Here is a 19,610-nt window from a genome sequence, read left to right as displayed (position 1 = left end):
AGTGTTCCAGACCCCAGTGGGATATGCAAAGCTTACCGTCTTTTGAGTGTGTCTGCCATTTCCTCTTGGCCTAGCACTAAGCTAAAGTGAGGGGAGAGGACAGCACCTGCATCTCAAAGGCAGAAACAGGATTCGTAGCTGTGTCTATCACTTTGCTCCCATCTACAAACAGTGCCTCGATAGTTGTTATGGGCTATGTTCCACCACATGAGCAGTGGGCTCCTTGAACTGGGTAAGCAAATTCTAGCCCTGGTCAGTCTTGGTTGAGCTGTCTGGCTGCTGCTGCTTGGGAAATGGGTTTTTACTGGATAGTTTCAAAAGTCCTATCCTAGCATGCACCTGGAATAGGTTTCTTTCATCTCATAACTCAAGGTATTTACATACAAAAATATTTTGCATAAAAAATTGGAAACAGGCCTGTACATTTAAGTGTGCTATGTGAACAGTAAAACGGTATACATCTGCTCATAGCAACATGTTCAAAGTTGTCTGGTATAGTGGGTTCCTAGGGATTACTCCATTTTAAAAGTCAACTTCAGAGATTTAAGGGGCCCAGACTATGTAATGAACACAATTTACAGACAAAAGGGCCAGGAAAATCTGACTTTTATTTCTTAAATACTGTGAAGGAAGAGGGGGGAAATGGTCCCCTGATGAGGGAGGGGCAAAGAGCTAGGGATCCTCAGCAAAGGCCCGGTGGGCACTAGGGAAGCGCTGGGGGCTATAGTTGGGATCTTCCTGCAGTCGCTTCTGTATATCAGCCCGGAGCTAGAAAGAGAACCAAGCAGGTTGGAGGGCATTGGCCAAGGCTCTAGGATCCCAACAAACACGCAAGGCCATCCCTCAAGAGTTAACACTTCCCCACCAGCTAACACATTGTCAGTAGCCCAGTAAGGTATCACTGAGCCTTCCCAGATGCCACTAGGGAAAAAGACCTTAAAAACATCAAGTGGTAGCCGCAGACTGACCAGTTCATTTCTGAAGGGATGGGAAGAGGGACCCTAGCCCAACCCCTCCCACTAGACCATCCCTATTCTGCTTCAAGGTGGGGGCACCTGCTGCCTGTAGCTCTCCTGAACCTCTGGTGCCTCCAGGTCCCGGCTCAGGCTCTCAGGGCTCGTCAGGGGCCGAGCTCCGGCTGCCTTAGCTGCCCGGCTCACGGCCTCTGAGAGAAGCAGCTGGGGGCCCTCACCCTGCATCGTCTGGGGGACGGGGTTGGGAGGGAAAAGAGGATCAACGTCAGATCCAGTGCCACCACCCAGCTCACCCTTTCCATGAGTCAACCAATATCCACGCCAGGAGAAAGAAGGGAAATAGTCCCATGTGTTTTAACAGCAGAAGTGCAGACTTAATATTGTTTGGCTCTGGCCAAAAACAGCATTTGAATGTGTTGGACTCGCTCTTCAAAGCTATCTGGTCCATAAGAGGAAACCCACGGTAAGGAAACTGGGCCCTAGTCAGGGATTAGGGAGCTTCGGGTGACAGGGCTACTGGCAAAAAGACTAATGGGGCAGCCAGGAGCAAGTCTTGAGTCCCACAAAGGTTTCCTCATCAATTAAATGAGGGGGCTAAACTAGAACTCCCTCCTTCCAGCTCAGTTTGATTTTAACCATGACGGGAATTTGGATAAAGAGGGATCCTCAGGGAAGAGGCAAACCCACCTTGCGTCTCTTGGCAGGCATACCACTGAGGTAGGCATCGCTCAGGGGAGGCTGGGGTTTCACCTTCCGCTGGCTCTGAATGTCCTGCTGGATAATAGGGACCCACTCCTGGGGAAGAAAACGATTAGGAAGTCATTGCCACAACTTTCAGCTGCCTCGGCCCGCTGATCACCTGACACTTACTGGGGGGACTGCAGCTGCCCAAGGTTCTGTCTCAGCTGAAGCTCCATCCTGTTCCTCTTGAGAGACCCCTTCAGGGGCAGGAGGTGGGCCTCGGGACATAGCCTCTTCTGCTGTTGTTCCCGGGGCTGGGGAAGCATTCTCCCGCTGCAGGTCAGGCAGCAGGAAGAGTCAGAGTTCTCAACTCACAGACCCTCCACCCCCATCCCTCCACTCAGTCATCTGGTCCCTCAACCTCTCTCTGGTACCTGAGGCTCAGGGGAAGTTCTCTCTGATCCCTGAACTTCCATTGGCTCCTCAGAAAGTGGCTGTGAAATTGGACAGAGGAGAACACAGAAGGCCCTCTTAAATCTCTCCAGCTCCCTGCAGTCCCCGGATCCCACAGCCCATCATCAGGGCCTTTACCTGTGGGGGGTCACCAATCCTGCGGACATATCTGAGGATGGCATCTGGGCCCACAGGCATATGCTCCAGCACTACCTGAAGCCTCAGTCCCATCATAGTGGTCAGCCAGCTCACCAAGGACGGGTTCACCCCACGAGACATGCGACGCTGAGGGGCAGAAAGCAGACTCAAACACAAAACACTCAACCAGCTTTTGAAAGGTATCAAAGGGTAAAGCATGGCAGTTTGGAGAAGAAAAATGAAACTTCAGGATACCAAAGAAAATGGAAACCTGAGGAAACAAAAGGCTGGGGGATCTGGGCAGGGTGGTGCTCACAATTCGGCCATTGATGACAGCAGCTAGCTCCATCTGCTGTCCCCCCAAGCAGTGCAGGTTCAGAGCCAGGCACTCAAACAGGCCCTGGTTACACAACTCCAGCAAACGGGCCCCAAATCCACTGTCTGTGGGCAAGACAAGGAGGGAGTGCTGGCTCTGCAGCCCTGCACACTACCACGCCATTCTCCCCCCGACCCAGCTGGCCTGACCTGTGCAATGCAGAACGTGAGCTGCAATGCTATTGAACTGCTCCTGCAGAAATTCCAGATTCGTCCGGATGATGTCCACACCTGGCTGAACCTGCACCAAAGACTGAGAAACAAAACAGAGAACCAAAAATCAGGAATCCCAAGACACTGGGAATCAAGGAGGAGGCAGGAGGAACAGAAGCTATCCTATGAGACTCAAGAGAGGATGGGATGGGGAAGGGTTACTCACAAAACTCTCCCGAACATATTCTTCTAGCCCAGTGATCAATGTGTGAGTTGCCATCTATGGGGGTGGGGGTGGGGGGAAAGGGACACACACAGCACAAGTTTAGATTCAAGTCTCAGTCCTCAAAACACTTCCTCCTCCACCCCCAAGACCAGGACTGCTTGGGCTGGGATAGTCACAGTTCAGGTGACAGATACACTGAGTCAGGAACTAAGTACTGAAGGTGAGGAGGAGGAGAGCTCTGGGACCCAGGCCTTCATTTACCCGGATGTTACCAGGTGTGGGCTCCTGGCCACCCAGGTAGTGCTGGTGAAAGAAGGATCGCAGCTGGGGCTGGAGCCGCTGCAGTGGCTGAAAATGCCCGTGGAGAAGCATCACCACATCCACCATGGAGAAATTCTGGCACAGAAGAGAGAGCAGGGCCCCAAAGAACCCTGTGGATAGGGGCAGAAGTTAACAATGTCTTTATCACCTGACCTACCCACCCACCCCAGCCCATCACCCTCATCCCACCTTAGCAATACCCCTAAATACAGGTTATCTACCTTCCCCTGGCTGCCCTTTCCTGGAGAAGACCAAGGCGCCCCCCATGCTCACCAAGAGCCCCATCAGCCCCAGGCTCAAAGATGTTGCTGGACCCACTGAGGCGCTGTATGAAAGCGGCGATGCTTTCACTGCTACCGGCCCGAGCCCCTAGGGAGCCCAGCAGGGAGCTCAGCACTCCCTGCACCACCGAGGTAAAAAACTCCGGGGACAGGCTTTCAGGACCCAGGCCTCCAGGACTCCCTGCACCACCAGAAGGGGACCCTGGTGGGGGCATGGTCTGCTGCTCCGGGGCCAGAGGTGGAGGTGGGGGAGGTGGAGGGGGCGGAGGGGCCGTCTGTGTTGCCTGACAAACAGAGAAGACATAAAGAACAGAAGATGAGGTGAGGATGGGTATAAGGACATAAAATGGCATCAGGAGGGTACGAACCAGAGAAGTTTGGAAAATGGGGAGCCCTACTCTACTCGACTCCTTACAGCAGAACATGCATGGGCAGTACTGAGCAGCAGAGGGAGGCCAAGCAGCCGCCTCTCCCCCTCTGAATGAGTTAGGTCAGAAAGCAGTGACACGCACGCTCCAAGCCCCGTTTCCTCATCTCCAAAATGGGGGACTCAGAATCAGTGGATCCCCAGGGCTCCTTCCCAGTGGTGATATAATGGCAACAAGACACCAGTGCCAGGCTGGGCAAAGAGAGGACAAGCGAAGAACAAGCCAGCCACTCACCTGCAAGAAGTCAGTCATGCCCTGGAGAAAGGCAGGGACACCAGGCATTGCCACAGTGATGGTGGGAGAAGCCATGCCAGGCCCTCCAGCACCTGGCCCTGCGGGCCCCAGCAGGTTCCCCAGGAGCTGAGAGAACTGTACATCTGTAGTGGAGGATTGAGGGGGTGGAGGCTGGGTGGGGCCCCCTGGGGCAGGGCCAGCTGTGGTGGCCGTGTTGGTGGTGCCAGCACTGGCTGACGCAGTGGCAGGGGCTGGAGGTGGAGCCATTCCTGGGGTCCCCTGAGCTGTAGGGACCAAAAGCAGCAAGGTGAGATCTAAAAAGAAACACGACCCCACAGCACCTCCACTCGTCCTCTAGCAGGAAGGTAGGACAAGCAACTCCGGCAAGAACTGCGAACCACCAGGAAGGAGGTCAGGGAGGGATGGTCGGCCGTCAGAGCCACGGTAATTGCTGAAGTTTGAGGGAAGAACGAGGACTCACCCACAAGGACAGGCTGCATAAGAAGCTGCCCTACAAGGCCGCTCACCATCTGGGCCAAAGAGGCATTGGTACCCAGACCAGCACCCTGCTGAGAGAGAGGGGCTTTTGGCCCTGCCCTTTCCATGCACCACCACAGACTCCCTCCCCAGATACCCCTAACAAAACTCTCCCACCCTTACTCACCAGAGTCCCCGAGACTGGGGGGCCCCCAGGATGGGAAGGCCGAGCCTGTGGAGGTGTGGGCCGGGCAATCACCACCCGGGTCGGGGCTGCCGGGAAACCTGGCACCTGCTGTCCTGTGCATGGCACAGGGGAGAGACCAAATAGGGCTGAGGGCCGGGCCCATGCTCGCCAGCCAACAACACCCCCCACCATGGACCATGGCCCTCCTCCCAGGCCTCCCTTTCCAGGTCATTACCTGTGGCCGCGGAGGCAACAGCTGCCACCATGGCCTGATGAGTGATCTGGTGGGCGACGGCGTGCATGAACTCAGGGGGCAGGGAGGGCAGCTGGATGAGGGTGGAGCCTGGGGGGCGGGTCTGATGTAACCTTGAACCTGGACCCCTTCAACCCACCCAATTGGCCCTACCCCTTCTCTACCCAGAGCTCAGCCTGCTCTGAAGCCCTCACTCTTACCCAGGGTCTGGCCATGACCAGGGGGTCCCAAGGGGCCAGTGGGAGCACTCGGAACTCCACCAGGTTGTGTGCCAGAATCTGGGAAGGAAGGCAGAGAGAGTGGTCCTGAGACAAATGGGGCCAAGGCCTGACTGTATCCTCCTGAGATGGGAGTCCTTTAGGCCCCCATTCCCCACCTAGAATACCTGCCTGCCTTTCCCACCATCTAGACAGGGAAGAGGTGCTCCCATCTCCATGTAAACAAATTTCCAAGGACAAGCAGTTCCTGCTCCCCGCTACCTACCCCTGCCACACACACACACACACACACACACACACACACACACACACACAGCTGCTCTGACCCCTCTGCTACCACCAGCAGCCCTGGCCTCCCCCTTCCTCACCCTCGCACCTGAGCACCAACCCTAACTCACCTTGAATGTTCATGTGCATCATGACTACGGGTTCCACGCTCTGGTGGGAAATCCGGATGACCCTCGGGTGGCTGGCGGTTGGGGGAGGAGCCGGCCCTGGGGGAGGCGCCCCCTCAGTTGACTCAACAGTGGCAGAAGAGGGAGCCAGGGGTGAGGCCTGCCCTGGACCAGGGGGAGATGCCTCCGCGCTGGGAGTCGGGGGGGGCCGAGTCCCATTCCCAGTCATGGTCACAGTGGTCCCCACGTTGATCTGGAGCAGACAGACAAGTGGGACAGATGTGAGAAAAACACAAGAGGCTAACCCAGAGCACCACCCCATGACGTATTTCTAAAATCTCTCTTATCCTTCATCATCCGTTTTCAAAGCCTCCTCTCCTCCTAACTTCCTTCAAGTCCAATAGCTATCCTGGGTCATTCCACCAATAGCCCTCCATTCTCCCTCGGGCCAGGCTGGCCCAACCCACCTGGATGGGGATGGCTGCCTGCTGAAGCACCATGGGGGTGGTGTAGTGAGACATAGGCCGGACCACATGCAGGTGTCGAGGGGGTGCACAGGCCAGATTGCAGCGCAAGTCAGACAGTGCCACAAAGGTGTTGCCCAGCAGCCGCAGGCTCTCCCCGACCAGGTTGATCAAGCGCTGGTCTTCCTCCCGGCCCTCTTGCTGTAGCCCCAGACCAAAGGCAAGGGGGAAAAGAAAAACACAAAAGGCAGAAAACATCAGGCTGGAATCCACCTAACTAACCAAAGCAACACCTGAGAATATCACACCCTAAACCAGCCGTGGGCAAACTACGGCCCGCGGCCCGGATCCGGCCCGTTCGGCTGTTCTATCCGGCCCGCGGAGCCGAAAGAACAGAGGGTTCTCTTGCTCTCCCCTCCGCTCCTTTACTTTGAATTTATATTAGTTCACACAAACACTCCATCCATGCTTTTGTTCCGGCCCTCCGGTCCAGTTTAAGAACCCATTGTGGCCCTCGAGTCAAAAAGTTTGCCCACCCCTGCCCTAAACCTTTAGGTATAGCCTTGGAAGCTTTTGCAGAGACCAAATTTTGGAAAATTCTATTGAATACACAGTTTCCTATTAAAACAGACCTTAGAGCCGAAACCGGTTTGGCTCAGTGGATAGAGCGTCAGCCTGCGGACTGAAGGGTCCCGGGTTTGATTCCGGTCAAGGGCATGTACCTTGGTTGCGGGCACATCCCCAGTGGGAGGTGTGCAGGAGGCAGCTGATTGATGTTTCTCTCTCATCGATGTTTCTAACTCTCTATCCCTCTCCCTTCCTCTCTGTAAAAAATCAATAAAATATATTTAAAAAAAAAAAAAAAAAAAACAGACCTTAGAGTGAATCAATGTCATCATCTACTAATCTCCCCTACTTTATAAACTTGCTAGCCCTAGCTGGTTTGGCTCAGTGGATAGAGCGTCAGCCTGTGGACCAAAGGGTCCTGGGTTCAATTCTGGTCAAAGGCACATACCTTGCTTACAGGCTCCTCCCCGGCCTGGGCCCTGGTCGGGGCTTGTGCAGGAGGCAACCAATTGATGTGTTTCTCTCACATCAATGTTTCTGTCTTTCTCTCTTCCACTCTCTCTAAAAATCAATGGAAATATATCCTCGGGCCCTGGCCAGTTTGGCTCAGTGGATGGAGCATCGGCGTTCAGACAGAAGGGTCCCAGGTTCAATTCTGGTCAAGGGCACATGCCTAGGTTGCGGGCTCGATCTCAAGTGTGTGTGTGTGGGGGGGGGGGGGGGGGGGGCGCGTGCGGGAGGAAGCCGATCGGTGGTTCTCTCTCATCATTGATGTTTCTGTCTCTCTCTCTCTTCCTCTCTGAAATCAATAAAAAATATATTAAAAAAAAAAAAAGAAAAATACCCTTAGGTGAGCATTAAAAATAAATAAATAAGTAAATGAAACAACTCAGGGGACAGAGAGGTACAGAGAGAGTGGGTACTGCAAAGACGATCCCCTATCCTGAAAGGGAGGGGGAGGGGAAGATCCCTTACTTACAAATCTAGGGAGAAATCATCATCTTGCAGACAATATCTTTGTGGGGAGAGGGGGATGAGAATGTCAGCCTACTCCACCTGGGGAGAACTGGGGTGAGGGGGTGGGCGGGCTCACGTTGTTGTTGTAGTCTGTGCTGGCAGCAGCACCCAGAACCTCATAGTAGCGCTGCAGGAAGGGATGAAGGCGGCTCTCAAGTCGCTGGAGCTCCTGGAGCACCTCGATGTACTCCGCAGGGGAAGGATGGCTGTGGGCAACCCCAAGAGGCAGTGAGCCAAGGCTTTCCTCAGTTTCCCACCTCACAGTTGACAGGGACCATATCTGCTGTCTCTCCTGGCCTCCCAGAACCCTGGCCCAATCCCTTCCTGGACTAGCAGAGCCTGTTCTTTATCCCCACCTATGGGAAGATGGGGAGAGGAAGATAAACTGCTTCCACCCTCCCTACTGCACACGCTGCACCTACAAGGGCAAGATGTTGACTCTCTATTAAAAGATGGGGCCTCTGTGAACTCAGGGGAGAGAATCTTATCAGGAAGCACCATTTGATTTTCCTTGCCCCGGGGAGAACAGTGCAGCTCAGTTGCCCAGTCCTAACCTCCTTTACCTACTCCAGAGCCCCTCCTTAACCACAACCACCTCCACATAAAACCTCCAAGAAATCCCTCCTTCCCCATCACACCTGTCCTGTTCCTCATCCTCCACTCAGGATCCCAAACCCTTCCCAAGGTGCCCTCCATCTCTCACTTGGGTGCATTTGTCTCTGGGACAGGTGTTGGGCCCGCTGGGGCTGGGCCAGGAGTCAGCTCCGGGCTCTGGGCTGGGGCACGCTCCTCCACTTCTGCCTCCATGGGCTCCCGAGAAGGCGCTTCACTTTCACCCGGATCTGATGGCTGAGAGCTCAAGGCTCCTGGTTCCTGGGCCACAGTCGGTGTCTGTGCAGGCGGCTGACTGGGCTGTGCTTGGGGCCCCCCTCGACACTGAAGTGGGGGAAAGTCAGGGTGAGCATGCTGCAGAGGACTGCTAGGTCAAAGGAGCATGAGTGGACAAAGTGCTCTGGAGGCAAGGCTTTGCATCTGTATGTCGGACTCCCTAGCAACCACTGTAAGACTGACAAGTTGGAGGCTTAATAAATACCTGAAATTCTTGCAAATGAATTACTAACAAAAAGTAGAGATTATGGTTTCCTAACCTTCAGAAGAAGAGAAAAAGCCATAGGTTGCAGACACAGCACAAACTAATGAAATTTGGACATTTCAGTATCAAATATCATAATTAAGAAATTAAAGGCCCTACCTTGGCCGGTGTGGCTCAGTTGGCTGAGCGTAGACCCACACACCCAGAGGTCCCCAGTTGATTCCCAGGTTGCGGGCTCAATCCCCAGTAGGGGGCATGCAGGAGGCAGCCGATTGATGGTTCTCTCTCATTAATGTTTCTCTTCCTCACCTCTCCTTTCCTCTGTCTCTCTAAAGTCAACAAAAACATGTTTTAAAAAAGAAAGTAAATGCCGAAACCGGTTTGGCTCGGTGGATAGAGCGTCGGCCTGCGGACTGAGGGGTCCCTGGTTCGATTCCGGTCAAGGGCATGTGCCTTGGTTGCGGGCACATCCCCAGTGGGAGGTGTGCAGGAGGCAGCTGATAGATGTTTCTCTCTCATCGATGTTTCTAGCTCTCTATCCCTCTCCCTTCCTCTCTGTAAAATATATATAAAAAAAAAAAGAAAGTAATTAAAGGCCCTGGCCGGATAGTTCAGTTGGTTAGAGAAACCTTCCGATACATCAAGATTGGGGGTTCGATCCCCAGTCAGGGTACATATAAGAATCAATCAACAAATGTATAAATGAGTGGACCAACAAAATGATGTTTCTCTCTCTCTCTCCCCTTTCCTCTCTCTAAAATCAATAAATAAAAGTTAAAAAGAGAGTTATAAAGTATGAAATCCTTTTTTAATTGAAAAAAAAAAAATATGCCACGAGAGTTATCTGACAAGTGTAAAACAAACTTCCCAGACACCAGTCACCAAGAGGATTGGCAGGGACATGATAGCCTCATAGATCATTTTTTCCGCCCAAAGAATGAAGACTGCAGAGAACAGACCAGATTAGAAAGGAAGCGGCCAAAAAAAAGAAAAAGAATAAAACAAAAAATGAAAGGAACCGGCCAGTCATGCTTTTACTCCCAGGCTGGGACAAGGGGTAGGGAGGATCGGGAGAGAGTGACAGACCACTTACCTCCATCCGGGATAGTAAGGTCTGTATATCCCTGATCATGTGCTGAGCCATCACCAGTCGTACCCGGGGTTCACTCTATGATGAGAGAGGGAGAGTTAGGGCAAGTTTGAAAGAAAGCCATGGGCTCCAAAGCCTACTGAAACAGGTCCCAGCATCTCCTCAGCCAAGTCCAATCCCACCTCATGGCCTCCTTCTCCCAGATCCCCTTCCCTGACCCTCCCAGGCCCCATGATACCTGAACTGGGGCCTGTTCCATGTTGATGTGAACATCCACAGCAGAGCCGTCACTCTGGGGAAAGGGTAAGGGAAGTTGCTCTGGGAGAAGCCAAATACTAAGGCCCCCACATTTCCAATTCATTCTCTGGAGACCCATCCTTTTCTCAGGTCTGAGGCCATTAGTAGACTACAGGGCCCTCCAAACCCAATCTAAATACTGAGCTCTTGGCTGCTACCACAACCAAAACTATCCTTCACCACAAAAACCACCCCAGGTGGAACACAAGCTTACAGGAAGATTGAAGGTTCCAACCATGACATAGCTGTTGGCATTCCGGTCATGAACAGCGGCCCCAGGCCCCCGAGTACCAAGTGGGGGTCCCCCACCATGGGTGGCTGAGGCAGACCCTGTCCCAGAAGATGCCCCAGAAGGGAGCTGAGTCTGAGGAGGTGCACGTTCTACCAGGTGGATAACCTTGCCCCCAACATCTGCAAAAATAAATAAATAAATAAGTAAATTATATGTGTGTGTGTGTGTATACACATGTATATATATATATATATACACATACATATATGTACATATATATATACATATACATATATCCTATATAATAAAAGCTTAATACGATAAGTGTCCGGTCATCCAGTCGTTCGTTCAACCAATCAAAGTGTAATATGCTAATGTGCTCAACCACTCTCTATGACATGCTCTGACCACCAGGGGGCAGACACTGGTAGGGTTAGCTTGCTGCTGGGGTCCAGCCAATCAAGACTGAGCCAGAGGAGCAAGACATGTCCTGGAGCCCTCCCGCGGTCCCTCCCTAGCTGGCCAACCTCCCGCATCCCTCCCCAACTGGATCATACACCAGTGGGGTCCCTCGGCCTGGCCTGTACCCTCTCACAATATGGGACCCCTCGGGGGATGGCAGAGAGCCAGTTTCAGCCCGATCACACAGGCCAGGCTGAGGGATCCCACTGGTGCACGAATTCGTGCATCGGGTCTCTAGTATGTATATACATACATGTCAGGTAAACCCATGATTTCAGCTCATCCCTCTGCACAGCTGCCTCAAACTCCAAACTGCCTCCCCCACCCTCTTACTGTATTCCTGGAGCTTCTTATCATCCTGCAGAACTCGTCCCTGATAGATGAGCCGTTGTTTCTCAGAGGGGATGCTGACAGAGGCAGCAATGTGCTCCTTAAATTCCTTTACATTCATCTGCACAGAAGGGACAAAGAGGTGTTAGGGAATGGAGGAAGAGGAAGGACAGAGGAGGGCCAACTGACTTGGAGGGGTGAGGGGTAAAAACCACCTCATTATAAAATCACTACCCATTTCTCTTGATTGTAAGGTAATTATGTACAAAACCCCAAACTAAGACAACTCCCTGTCAAAATACTAACAATAAACTGTATCTTCTAGGCCTAGGAGAAAATTACATGGCTGAGAAACAGAAAAGCCAACTGATAATCTGTTCACTCCTCTGCCTGGCTCACAAGGGAATGTGTGTCTAAAGATATGGCTCCCTAAACACAAAATGATACAACTTTAGTCTCAAAGATAAAAGCGATGACAAAGAAGTTGGGGTGGACAATCAGGTTAAGGAAAGAAGACTCAACCAAGAAGAACGAGAGAAGGGAGCAAAAAGAAGACTATTTTTCCTAACCAGACAACTTACTCTTGGGAAAATTAGGTGTTTACACACATCTAATCACAAAAGCCTATATGCTTTTCTGAAATATATGTAATGTCATGTTTTAAAAACCATGGGTCAACCCTCACAATTTTGTCTCCCAGTATTACAGGAGCAATGACATTGATAGTTGTGCCAATGCTGTTAAACTCAAATGATTAAAATTATACCACACGTTAGTATCTCCATTCAACACTCTATTAGGCCTCTACCTACATTATGGGCTGTGATTTCTCACCTTTAAAAACACAGTATAGACCTAACCAATTTTTTGTTTTTAAGACACACTTGCGTTTGGGGTCTGTGTGTTCTATTTTCCTTCCCAAAGGCAGGAGCCATGTCTATCCCTTTGAGCTCCAGTTCACTCATGATGATGGCATACAGATTCCTCCTTCCTCCGTATTTCCCTCTGTATTTCCCTCTGCATGAAGTTCTATTGAAGTGGAGGAAGGCAGAACAAAACCTAGCTCATTCAATAGAAACCATAGCTCCTTACTCAACAAAACACATCAAAAAATGTTCTGTCTAGAATATGAACAAAGAAATCAATGGAAGAAAAGTTGAGGACCAGAAAATCAGGTTGTTCTCTCAGATTAAAGGGCCTACAAGAGGAAAAGTTAATGGATGTCTTCCAGAAGTACTGGGGTCTCACCTGGGACCCCACAATAAAGGTCCGGGTCTGAGAGTCCAGGGTCTTCACCAGCACCTCCAGGCTGTCAGGCTCCTCCATGGTGGTACTGGTACTATTATTGGGCTCCATGGCCTACAGCTCTCTACGGAAGAACAGAGGGAGAGAGGCCCGCTGTCGCCTAGAGCTGATTTTATTATACCCAGAAGCCTCCCCGGCCCGAGTCTCCGCCCCAATGCCTAAAGAGTTTCTCCCACACTAGCACACACACTCACACCCACCCCTCTCCCCCTTCTGATTCCGGGGCACAGGGAGAGAAATGCAAAGGGTAGGAGACGACGGCAAAGGAAGCTGGAGGACGGGAGGTGGGAGGGGCCCCACGATGCCAATCCCAAGAGTGGGCCACTCAGGCTAGGGAGCAGGGAAGCAAGGAAGCAGGATTCCAGTGTCATCACCGGTTGCGATGGGCCCCAGATACGCTGGGACAACGCGAGAAAGGGGGGGGAGGGTCGCATTACACTCTGAGAAGAAAGTGGTTTCGCGCACGCGCGCCACGCCCACTGAGCCCGCCTAACTCACGACAGACCCAAAATGACGGACACTCACGGGGGGCCAGACCGGTTAGCTGACTGCCCCCTCTTCCGCCTTCTTTCGGAGTTCCAGCAGAGCGTCGCAACCAACACACATCAAATACACATACCACCCCGCGGGTCCACCCCCCGACTTCCCCGCGGTGCCGTCACTTCCGGTCACCTCCAACCTGCCACCGACGGCCACTTCCGTTTCCCCGATAATATTTGGAGATCTCGAGGCGGAACTTCCGGCTCCCCTCAGGTCCCCAAGCTTCACTTTCGTGGGGCACGACAAGAAAGTCCACGGCCCCAAACAGTGAGTTCCTGAGGGCGAGACGGGCCGGGGCCCGGCCTAGATGGGAGGGAGCCGAGCACCCCGAGGAGCCGCCGCCGCCGCCGTCGCCCGGGGGACCGTACTGCGTCTGCGTGCGTCGCATTACGCATGCGTACACACAGGCACCGCCCCACCCTCGCTGGCGCCGTTCCTTCTGCGCGCGTAGGAGCAATCGGAGATTGAGGTGGCCACTGTAAATGCCTGGAAAAGAATTACCAGATGAGACTCTATGACTGCCTCAAGAAGCTTTGGACGGTTATATAGGTCTTGGAGTTTGGAGACTAGAGATTGTGCCTCGTTAATCTGTGTTAAGGTCTTGGCCGGCAGAGACTTTGAGGCGGCACTGTCCTGGCCACCTAACATTCCGCCCTCGCCGCGCCACTCATGCGGCGGCTCTGGAAGTCACCCTTTGCTGGGCGGTTGGGGCTGGCTCGCGAACTGTCTTCCGTGCGATCGTGTCGTTGGGCCTAATTTCGGTTCTGTCCAGTGGACGTTTTGCGGAGCGCTGGTGCCATGTTTCTCATCGGCGGTGCGCGGCCGAGGGAACACGCTGTTTTTCAGAAGCTAAGGGTTTACTACCTCTCAGGACTGTTGTCCCCCAAAAATGGCACCTCCGAGGTTGGGAGTTGAGAGCAAACGAAGTCCGACCGGACCGAAACACAAGATTCCGACCGTGGGGAATTGAAGGGGCCGCCACAGGGTTTCTGCAGGCCGAGGTCCGGGAGTTACTGCTCCTCCGCCCTCGGCCCCGGCCCAGCCCTTCTGGGATTCTTGGTTTATACCCAGGTCCCATTACTGTCTCAGTTCAGGGTTCTACGTACTGTCACATTTATAAGTCATTCAACAGGAGATGGTTATTACATACCCTTTATAAAGTGAGTACAACTAGGGAACTGACAGATCCAGGCCTACCAGACTCCTCTGGGTCAAGCACTTCTTGACTGCCCCAGTACATTTTTTAGTTTTTTTAAATAAAAAATGTCAAACATTACCCCAAAAGAAAATAGTATGCTGAACCTTCAAATACCCTAAATCTTAAGCCTCACCTCTCAGGACAAACCTTTTTTTTTCTTCTCCCCCCACCCCCCTTGGCAGTCTGTAAGTTTTAATTAAGAAAGTCCCACATTTCATTGCATTAACTGCTCCACCCTCTTGGTACTATTATTTGGGAATATATTACCCATCAGAAATTAATAATCACTTAACAAGCATTACTTCAAGGAATATTTACTTTGGACTTGCCAGGTATAGCCTTTGCAAAGGACTTTATATGCATTATCTCTTAATCCAATGAGATTGATGATTTGCTCATTTTAAAGATGAAAAAACAGGCATAGGGATTATCTAATAAATAAGAGTTAGGGCTTGAACCCACTCTGCCCAGCACCTTTGTCTATCTGTCCCCCTTAACCACTAGATTATGTAGTCTCTTATGGTAATAAAACATTGGATGAACTGTGTCAGTGAGCTTTTCTGAATGGTGTACATATTATTTCCCCAATTATAAACCAGAGAAAAAGCCACCCATCAGCCATGCCCCAGAACCTGGTTCACACCGGTCCTAAAGCACTTATCAGGTTGTATTACGATTTGTTTATACAGCTAGTTTTCCTTAGACTGACTTCTTCAAGGCCAGGGACTATGCCTTATTCATTTTTATGTCCCCAGGGCTTAGCCAATTCCTGGCAAACAGCTGGGACTTAAAAAAAAGTTTGCTAAGTGAATGAATGAACCCACCTCTCCAATGCTGCAGAACACAGCAGATATCCAGCTCAGATAAAGACCGCTGTCTCTACCTGCAGGGCTCAGCTCTTCTGATAATTCCCAAAAGACCCTGGACATGCCAGGGTGTGTTGTGGAGTGGCTGCATCTAGAAGAGGGGGAGGAAGGGCCAAACACTAATCCATGTTTGGAAAACAAGGTTGAAGTTACTCATTAGCAGGTAAAGGGTCAAGGGTCAAGGCAAGGGGGCTGGAAGCAGAGTGGACTGAGCAGTCAGTGGGGGAGAGAATAGTTAAGGCACCAGCCACTCCACGAAGAACATACCAGCTCCCTGTTGCCTGAAGATGTTCCACCAAATTTGGGCAGCTCTGCTTTACCTCTATGGCATTCTCCTTAATTCCATCTACCAGTGCCCTGAGCCCAGTCAACTGACAACTCAGGAAGTGGATGGGAAAGAGGTATGGACTGAGAAGGGGGAAGCTTACAGTGGGAGCTCTGAGGCACTTAAGTGGGTGGCCTAGAGTGACCAGAAGCCACATTGTGAAAGGATGGGAGGAGGAGGGTGTGAATATTGTGATGATAAAAGCAAGGACAAATAAAAATGTATTAGTACTTTGGCCATCAAAGAGGAGACATGATAGAATTTGGGGATTGGAGGGTTACTTGGGTTATTGAGGGCAGGCAAAGAGGGAAAGTCATTTAATGACTCCCTGTCATGGATCCAAGCCCAATTGGAAAAAGGCAGCTGATACCTCCACACGAAGTCTTGCTGTCCTGACAGGTTGGATGGACCCTGCAGTGGGACACACCCTCTTTTGCTCCCCTTGTTGTCTCTCCAGTTTCCAGAGCCCCACCTGGGCCAGTGGCATTTTATTGCAGGGGCAGCTCCCACCAAAGAGGAGTTGGCAACTTTTGACCCTGTGGACAACATTGTCTTCAACATGGCTGCGGGCTCTGCCCCCATGCAGCTCCAGCTTCGTGCTACCATTCGCATGTAAGTGGTGAGGAGGCAGAGGCACCAATAGGTACAGTCTCTGCCCAAAGTGTGAGCACCTACCCACAAAGAGTTGGGTTCATTGGCATATCCACTGTTCTTGGACCACTAAGTTCAATGGTTCTATTAGTTTTCCTCTGGAGAGAGATGGGCCTAACCATCCCTTGGTAGCTTGAAACCCAAGGTGACCCAGGCTTCAAGAAGGAATAAGAAGAATAAGTAAAGGTTGGTACTGTGTGGTTGGGGTGTCATTCAATCTTTCTTTCTTGCCACCACCACCTCTGCAGGAAAACTGGGTCCTGTGTGCCCCGGGAATGGGTCTACCACCTGACTGAAGGGAGCACAGATCTCAGAACTGAAGGTTGGCTCTCTCCAGCCCTCCCTCTCTCCAAGTGCCTGGCTTGCTTGTTTTGCATCTCTGTCCTCACACTTCCCCCCAACCCATCCTGACAGGCCGCCCCGACATGAAGACCAAGCTCTTTTCCAGCTCATGCCCAGGTGGAATCATGCTGAAGGAGACGGGCCAGGGCTACCAGCGCTTCCTGCTCTACAGTAAGTGAGGTGGCGAGGCAGGATGGGTTGGAAGGAAACCAGGAGGGGCAGGAGAGCCCCTCACTCTGGGCCCTGTGATACCATCCCAGGAAGGGCTGGGTGCTTCCAGGTCCTCACCAGGGGTGTTGCTAAGTAGAGGCATTGATGGGCCTGGCCCTGCTGTGCCCTTTCAGATCGCTCACCATACCCTCCTGAGAAGTGTGTGGAGGAATTCCAGTCCCTGGCCTCCTGCCTGGACTCCAAGGCCTTCTTACTGACTCCCAGGAAACAAGGTAAGGGGACAAAGTCCCACAGAAGAGAACTAGGACTCACCAAGTCTGCTGCAGGTCCTGAGTGAAAGGGACTCAAGTGATGTCACCAGAGGGCAGGACCAAAGGCTGATATTATCAGAGTGGCTGTGTTCATACCCTCCATTTGTGTTATAGGTTGTGATGGCACCAGAGGAAGCCAGAATAGACTGTGGGCTACTCAAGAGAGGTTTCTGAGTTTGCAGTAGATACAGGGGGCAGAGTCAGACACAGAGGGAAATAGGCCTCAGAGGCCCCTTCTTTGATAGAGGAGGAATGAGGGAATGCATTCTCCCCCACCCATTACCAGCAAGCTTGCATCTCTTCCTGGATTTCCTTCCTTCCCATACTCTTCTTTTCTCCCTCCTCCCACCAGAGGCCTGCACGCAGTCCAGTAACTGACCTGTGGCTTCATCTGTGCCCCCAGATGTATGTGGTGGGACTAAGACTGTGGTGGAGAGGAGAGAAGCCGGAGATGCCCTTCCAAGAGTAATAAAGATGATTTTTCAATCCTCATCACATGTTGGGGTTTGTCTCCAGACATCAATCCCACTCCCATTTCAAAACTCCCCCTGAACTTCCTACCACCTAAACCCCTAGCTGGGCAGCATTAGGAAGGACACTGCATGGCAGTTAACTCACTTTAGTGGTATATTTAGGATTTGGTGTAACAGTGATTTATTGCTGAGTGAGCAACCCCTAATCCCTGCATGGGACTGCAAGCTCCAGTGCTTCCCCACACGGCCTGTCTGGGCCGCCCACCCCTGACCCACCCCTCTGGCCAGTACCACCTACACCATCCCCACTCCCTCTGACTCCCAGAAACACCCACTTTGTCCCTGCTTGCTCCCTGTTGCCTGTGCGCCCCATCCAGTCCCCAAATCCACCCACCTAGCAGCCCCATTCTACCCTAGATGTCCCAAAATCCAAGGGACCCCTTGGGTCTCCCAACCACCCTCTTACCCCAGCCAGAGTTCTGCCTGTCCCTGGGGAGTCTTGAAAGGTAGAAAGGGCCATTTAGTCTTTATTCTCCACCACAACATTAAAAAAAATATTTTTTGGCTTTTAAAACGTGAAGATGGGAAAACAAACTTGAAGGTAGGAGAAATATAAAATCAAAAAGTAACAACAGCTGGTGAATTCAAGGGCTACGCCCCCACTGTCCATAAACCCAGACACCCTGAACAGCTGTTCTTTCCCGTGGGTGGATGGGTACCCTCATACCCTGCGTTTCTTCCCCATCCCTGAGGTCCCTGTACTTACAATCTAAGTCATGCCCCCTACTCTCCTAAAGTCCACACTGTCTTCACCCTTACTTCCACCCCACTGGGGCAGGGGAGGGGGACTCTGAGGTCATAGCCCCTTTCCTGGGTCTCCCCTCTGCCCCTCACCCTCCCTCCCCAACTTATTACCCTCCAAGTCAGTGGCCTCCTCATCCCCACTCGGCTCCCGGAGGCTGACAGCCAGCACCAGCGCCTGTAGGAGACCAAAGAGGCAGGCGAAGTGCAGGGGGTGAGCTGTAAGGAGGCTCAGCACAGCATGGAGCCCGTGCAGGGCAGCCAGGAAGGACAGCAGCCCATGCAGCCAGAGGCCCAGTGGCCCGCTCAGGCCCAGCATGTCCAGGGCTGCCCGCAGTGGCCGGGAACACAGCCCCAACAGGGCTGAGGCCAGCAGCTCCAGCAAGTGCAGGGTCAGGTTGGTGGAGATCTGCAGACACTCCTCTGGGCCCCCCAGATACTGCGAGGGAGCCCCTGCTCCCCCACCTTGTTCCCCCCGCAGCCAGCCCAGCAGCTTCTGACGCCGGCCAGGCTTCTCCACTGGCGCTGCGGGCCCAGGGGGGCTCAGTCCCCCTTCAGGAGACACTTCAGACCTCCTGGTGCCACCTGAGTCCACGGGGTCCCATCCCAGTTTGGGAATGGCCTCTGCTGCCTCCAGTCTCCCCGACTCTTGAATGCCAGCACCAGTCTTGTCCCCCTTGAGGGAATCCATTATTTTGCTTCCCAGTTGCTCAACTTGGGGCTCCCTGCTTGGTTGTGGAGCAGTCCCAGAACTACTCCGGGCCCCTGAGTCCTTCCTCTGGGAAGGCCCCACATCTCCCATGGTTTCGGGGGCACTGTCCCAGTCGCTCCCTGAGTTTTCAGAGGAGCTATCCACCCGCCTGGGTTCTGGGGTGGGCGGGTCAGGCCTGGGTTTCCGGCGGCTCCAAGGGCGAGGTAGCCAGCCACCAAGCCGTCGCAGGAACATGGTTGGAATGTGTAATGAACCCCCAAATCCTGAGGCCGCTTCCTGGCCTGTTCAGGCTCTGCAGCACAGGTATCTGCTTGGTGAGTGCTCTGAATTCAGAAGTACATCCAAATGCGTTCACCGCCCCCCACACAAGATTCCAAGTCTCAGGATCCGACAAGGTCTCAGTCGCCCGACAGTGTCCTCCCTGTTTCCGGGTTTTCTTCCCAGCAAACAGCACACCAAGTTTCACTCACCGAGGCCACCCACGGTGCCCCCAAAACTGGAGAGGCGTTGCTCCATCCAAGAGGGAAGGAAGGTGCTCCCGCTGTAAGGGGTCCTAAACTGCTGACTTA

At 52.6% G+C, this 19,610-nt stretch overlaps 3 protein-coding genes across 18 annotated transcripts; 1 reads left to right on the top strand and 2 right to left on the bottom strand.

Annotated features, from left to right (window-relative positions):
* Positions 1-589: 589 nt before the first annotated feature.
* Positions 590-12,717, bottom strand: BAG6 (BAG cochaperone 6). 16 transcript variants are annotated; one of them, XM_080663449.1, is made up of 25 exons: positions 12,595-12,715; positions 11,350-11,467; positions 10,537-10,733; positions 10,264-10,317; positions 10,029-10,103; positions 8,546-8,778; positions 7,919-8,048; positions 6,262-6,459; positions 5,798-6,047; positions 5,382-5,459; positions 5,164-5,271; positions 4,929-5,041; positions 4,746-4,833; positions 4,265-4,548; positions 3,595-3,886; positions 3,262-3,431; positions 3,001-3,054; positions 2,772-2,874; positions 2,563-2,687; positions 2,247-2,393; positions 2,090-2,149; positions 1,845-1,988; positions 1,662-1,769; positions 1,056-1,202; positions 590-768 (listed from the first exon to the last, which is right to left on the bottom strand). In XM_080663449.1, exons 1-25 carry the CDS (start codon positions 12,700-12,702, stop codon positions 673-675), a joined length of 3,480 nt encoding a protein of 1,159 aa, XP_080519575.1. In that variant the 5' UTR covers positions 12,703-12,715; the 3' UTR covers positions 590-672. The 16 variants fall into 16 exon arrangements, with proteins under 16 accessions (XP_080519575.1, XP_080519583.1, XP_080519588.1 ...); XM_080663457.1 differs by having other exon boundaries at positions 4,746-4,830; XM_080663462.1 differs by lacking the exon at positions 1,056-1,202 and having other exon boundaries at positions 12,595-12,717.
* Positions 12,595-19,408, bottom strand: LOC308245739 (uncharacterized protein C6orf47). The gene is made up of 3 exons (XM_080663465.1): positions 18,444-19,408; positions 13,331-13,677; positions 12,595-12,715 (listed from the first exon to the last, which is right to left on the bottom strand). Exons 1-3 carry the CDS (start codon positions 19,273-19,275, stop codon positions 12,689-12,691), a joined length of 1,206 nt encoding a protein of 401 aa, XP_080519591.1. The 5' UTR covers positions 19,276-19,408; the 3' UTR covers positions 12,595-12,688.
* On the top strand, positions 15,447-17,551 carry APOM (apolipoprotein M). Its single transcript, XM_080663466.1, has 6 exons — positions 15,447-15,656; positions 16,038-16,192; positions 16,480-16,553; positions 16,646-16,744; positions 16,918-17,016; positions 17,408-17,551. The coding sequence occupies exons 1-6, from the start codon at positions 15,543-15,545 to the stop codon at positions 17,431-17,433; spliced, it is 567 nt and encodes a 188-aa protein (XP_080519592.1). The 5' UTR covers positions 15,447-15,542; the 3' UTR covers positions 17,434-17,551.
* Positions 19,409-19,610: the final 202 nt, after the last annotated feature.

Source organism: Plecotus auritus, assembly GCF_963455305.1.
Source record: "Plecotus auritus genome assembly, chromosome: 4".
Lineage (NCBI taxonomy): Eukaryota > Metazoa > Chordata > Mammalia > Chiroptera > Vespertilionidae > Plecotus > Plecotus auritus.
This window is presented reverse-complemented; position numbering and strand designations above follow the sequence as displayed.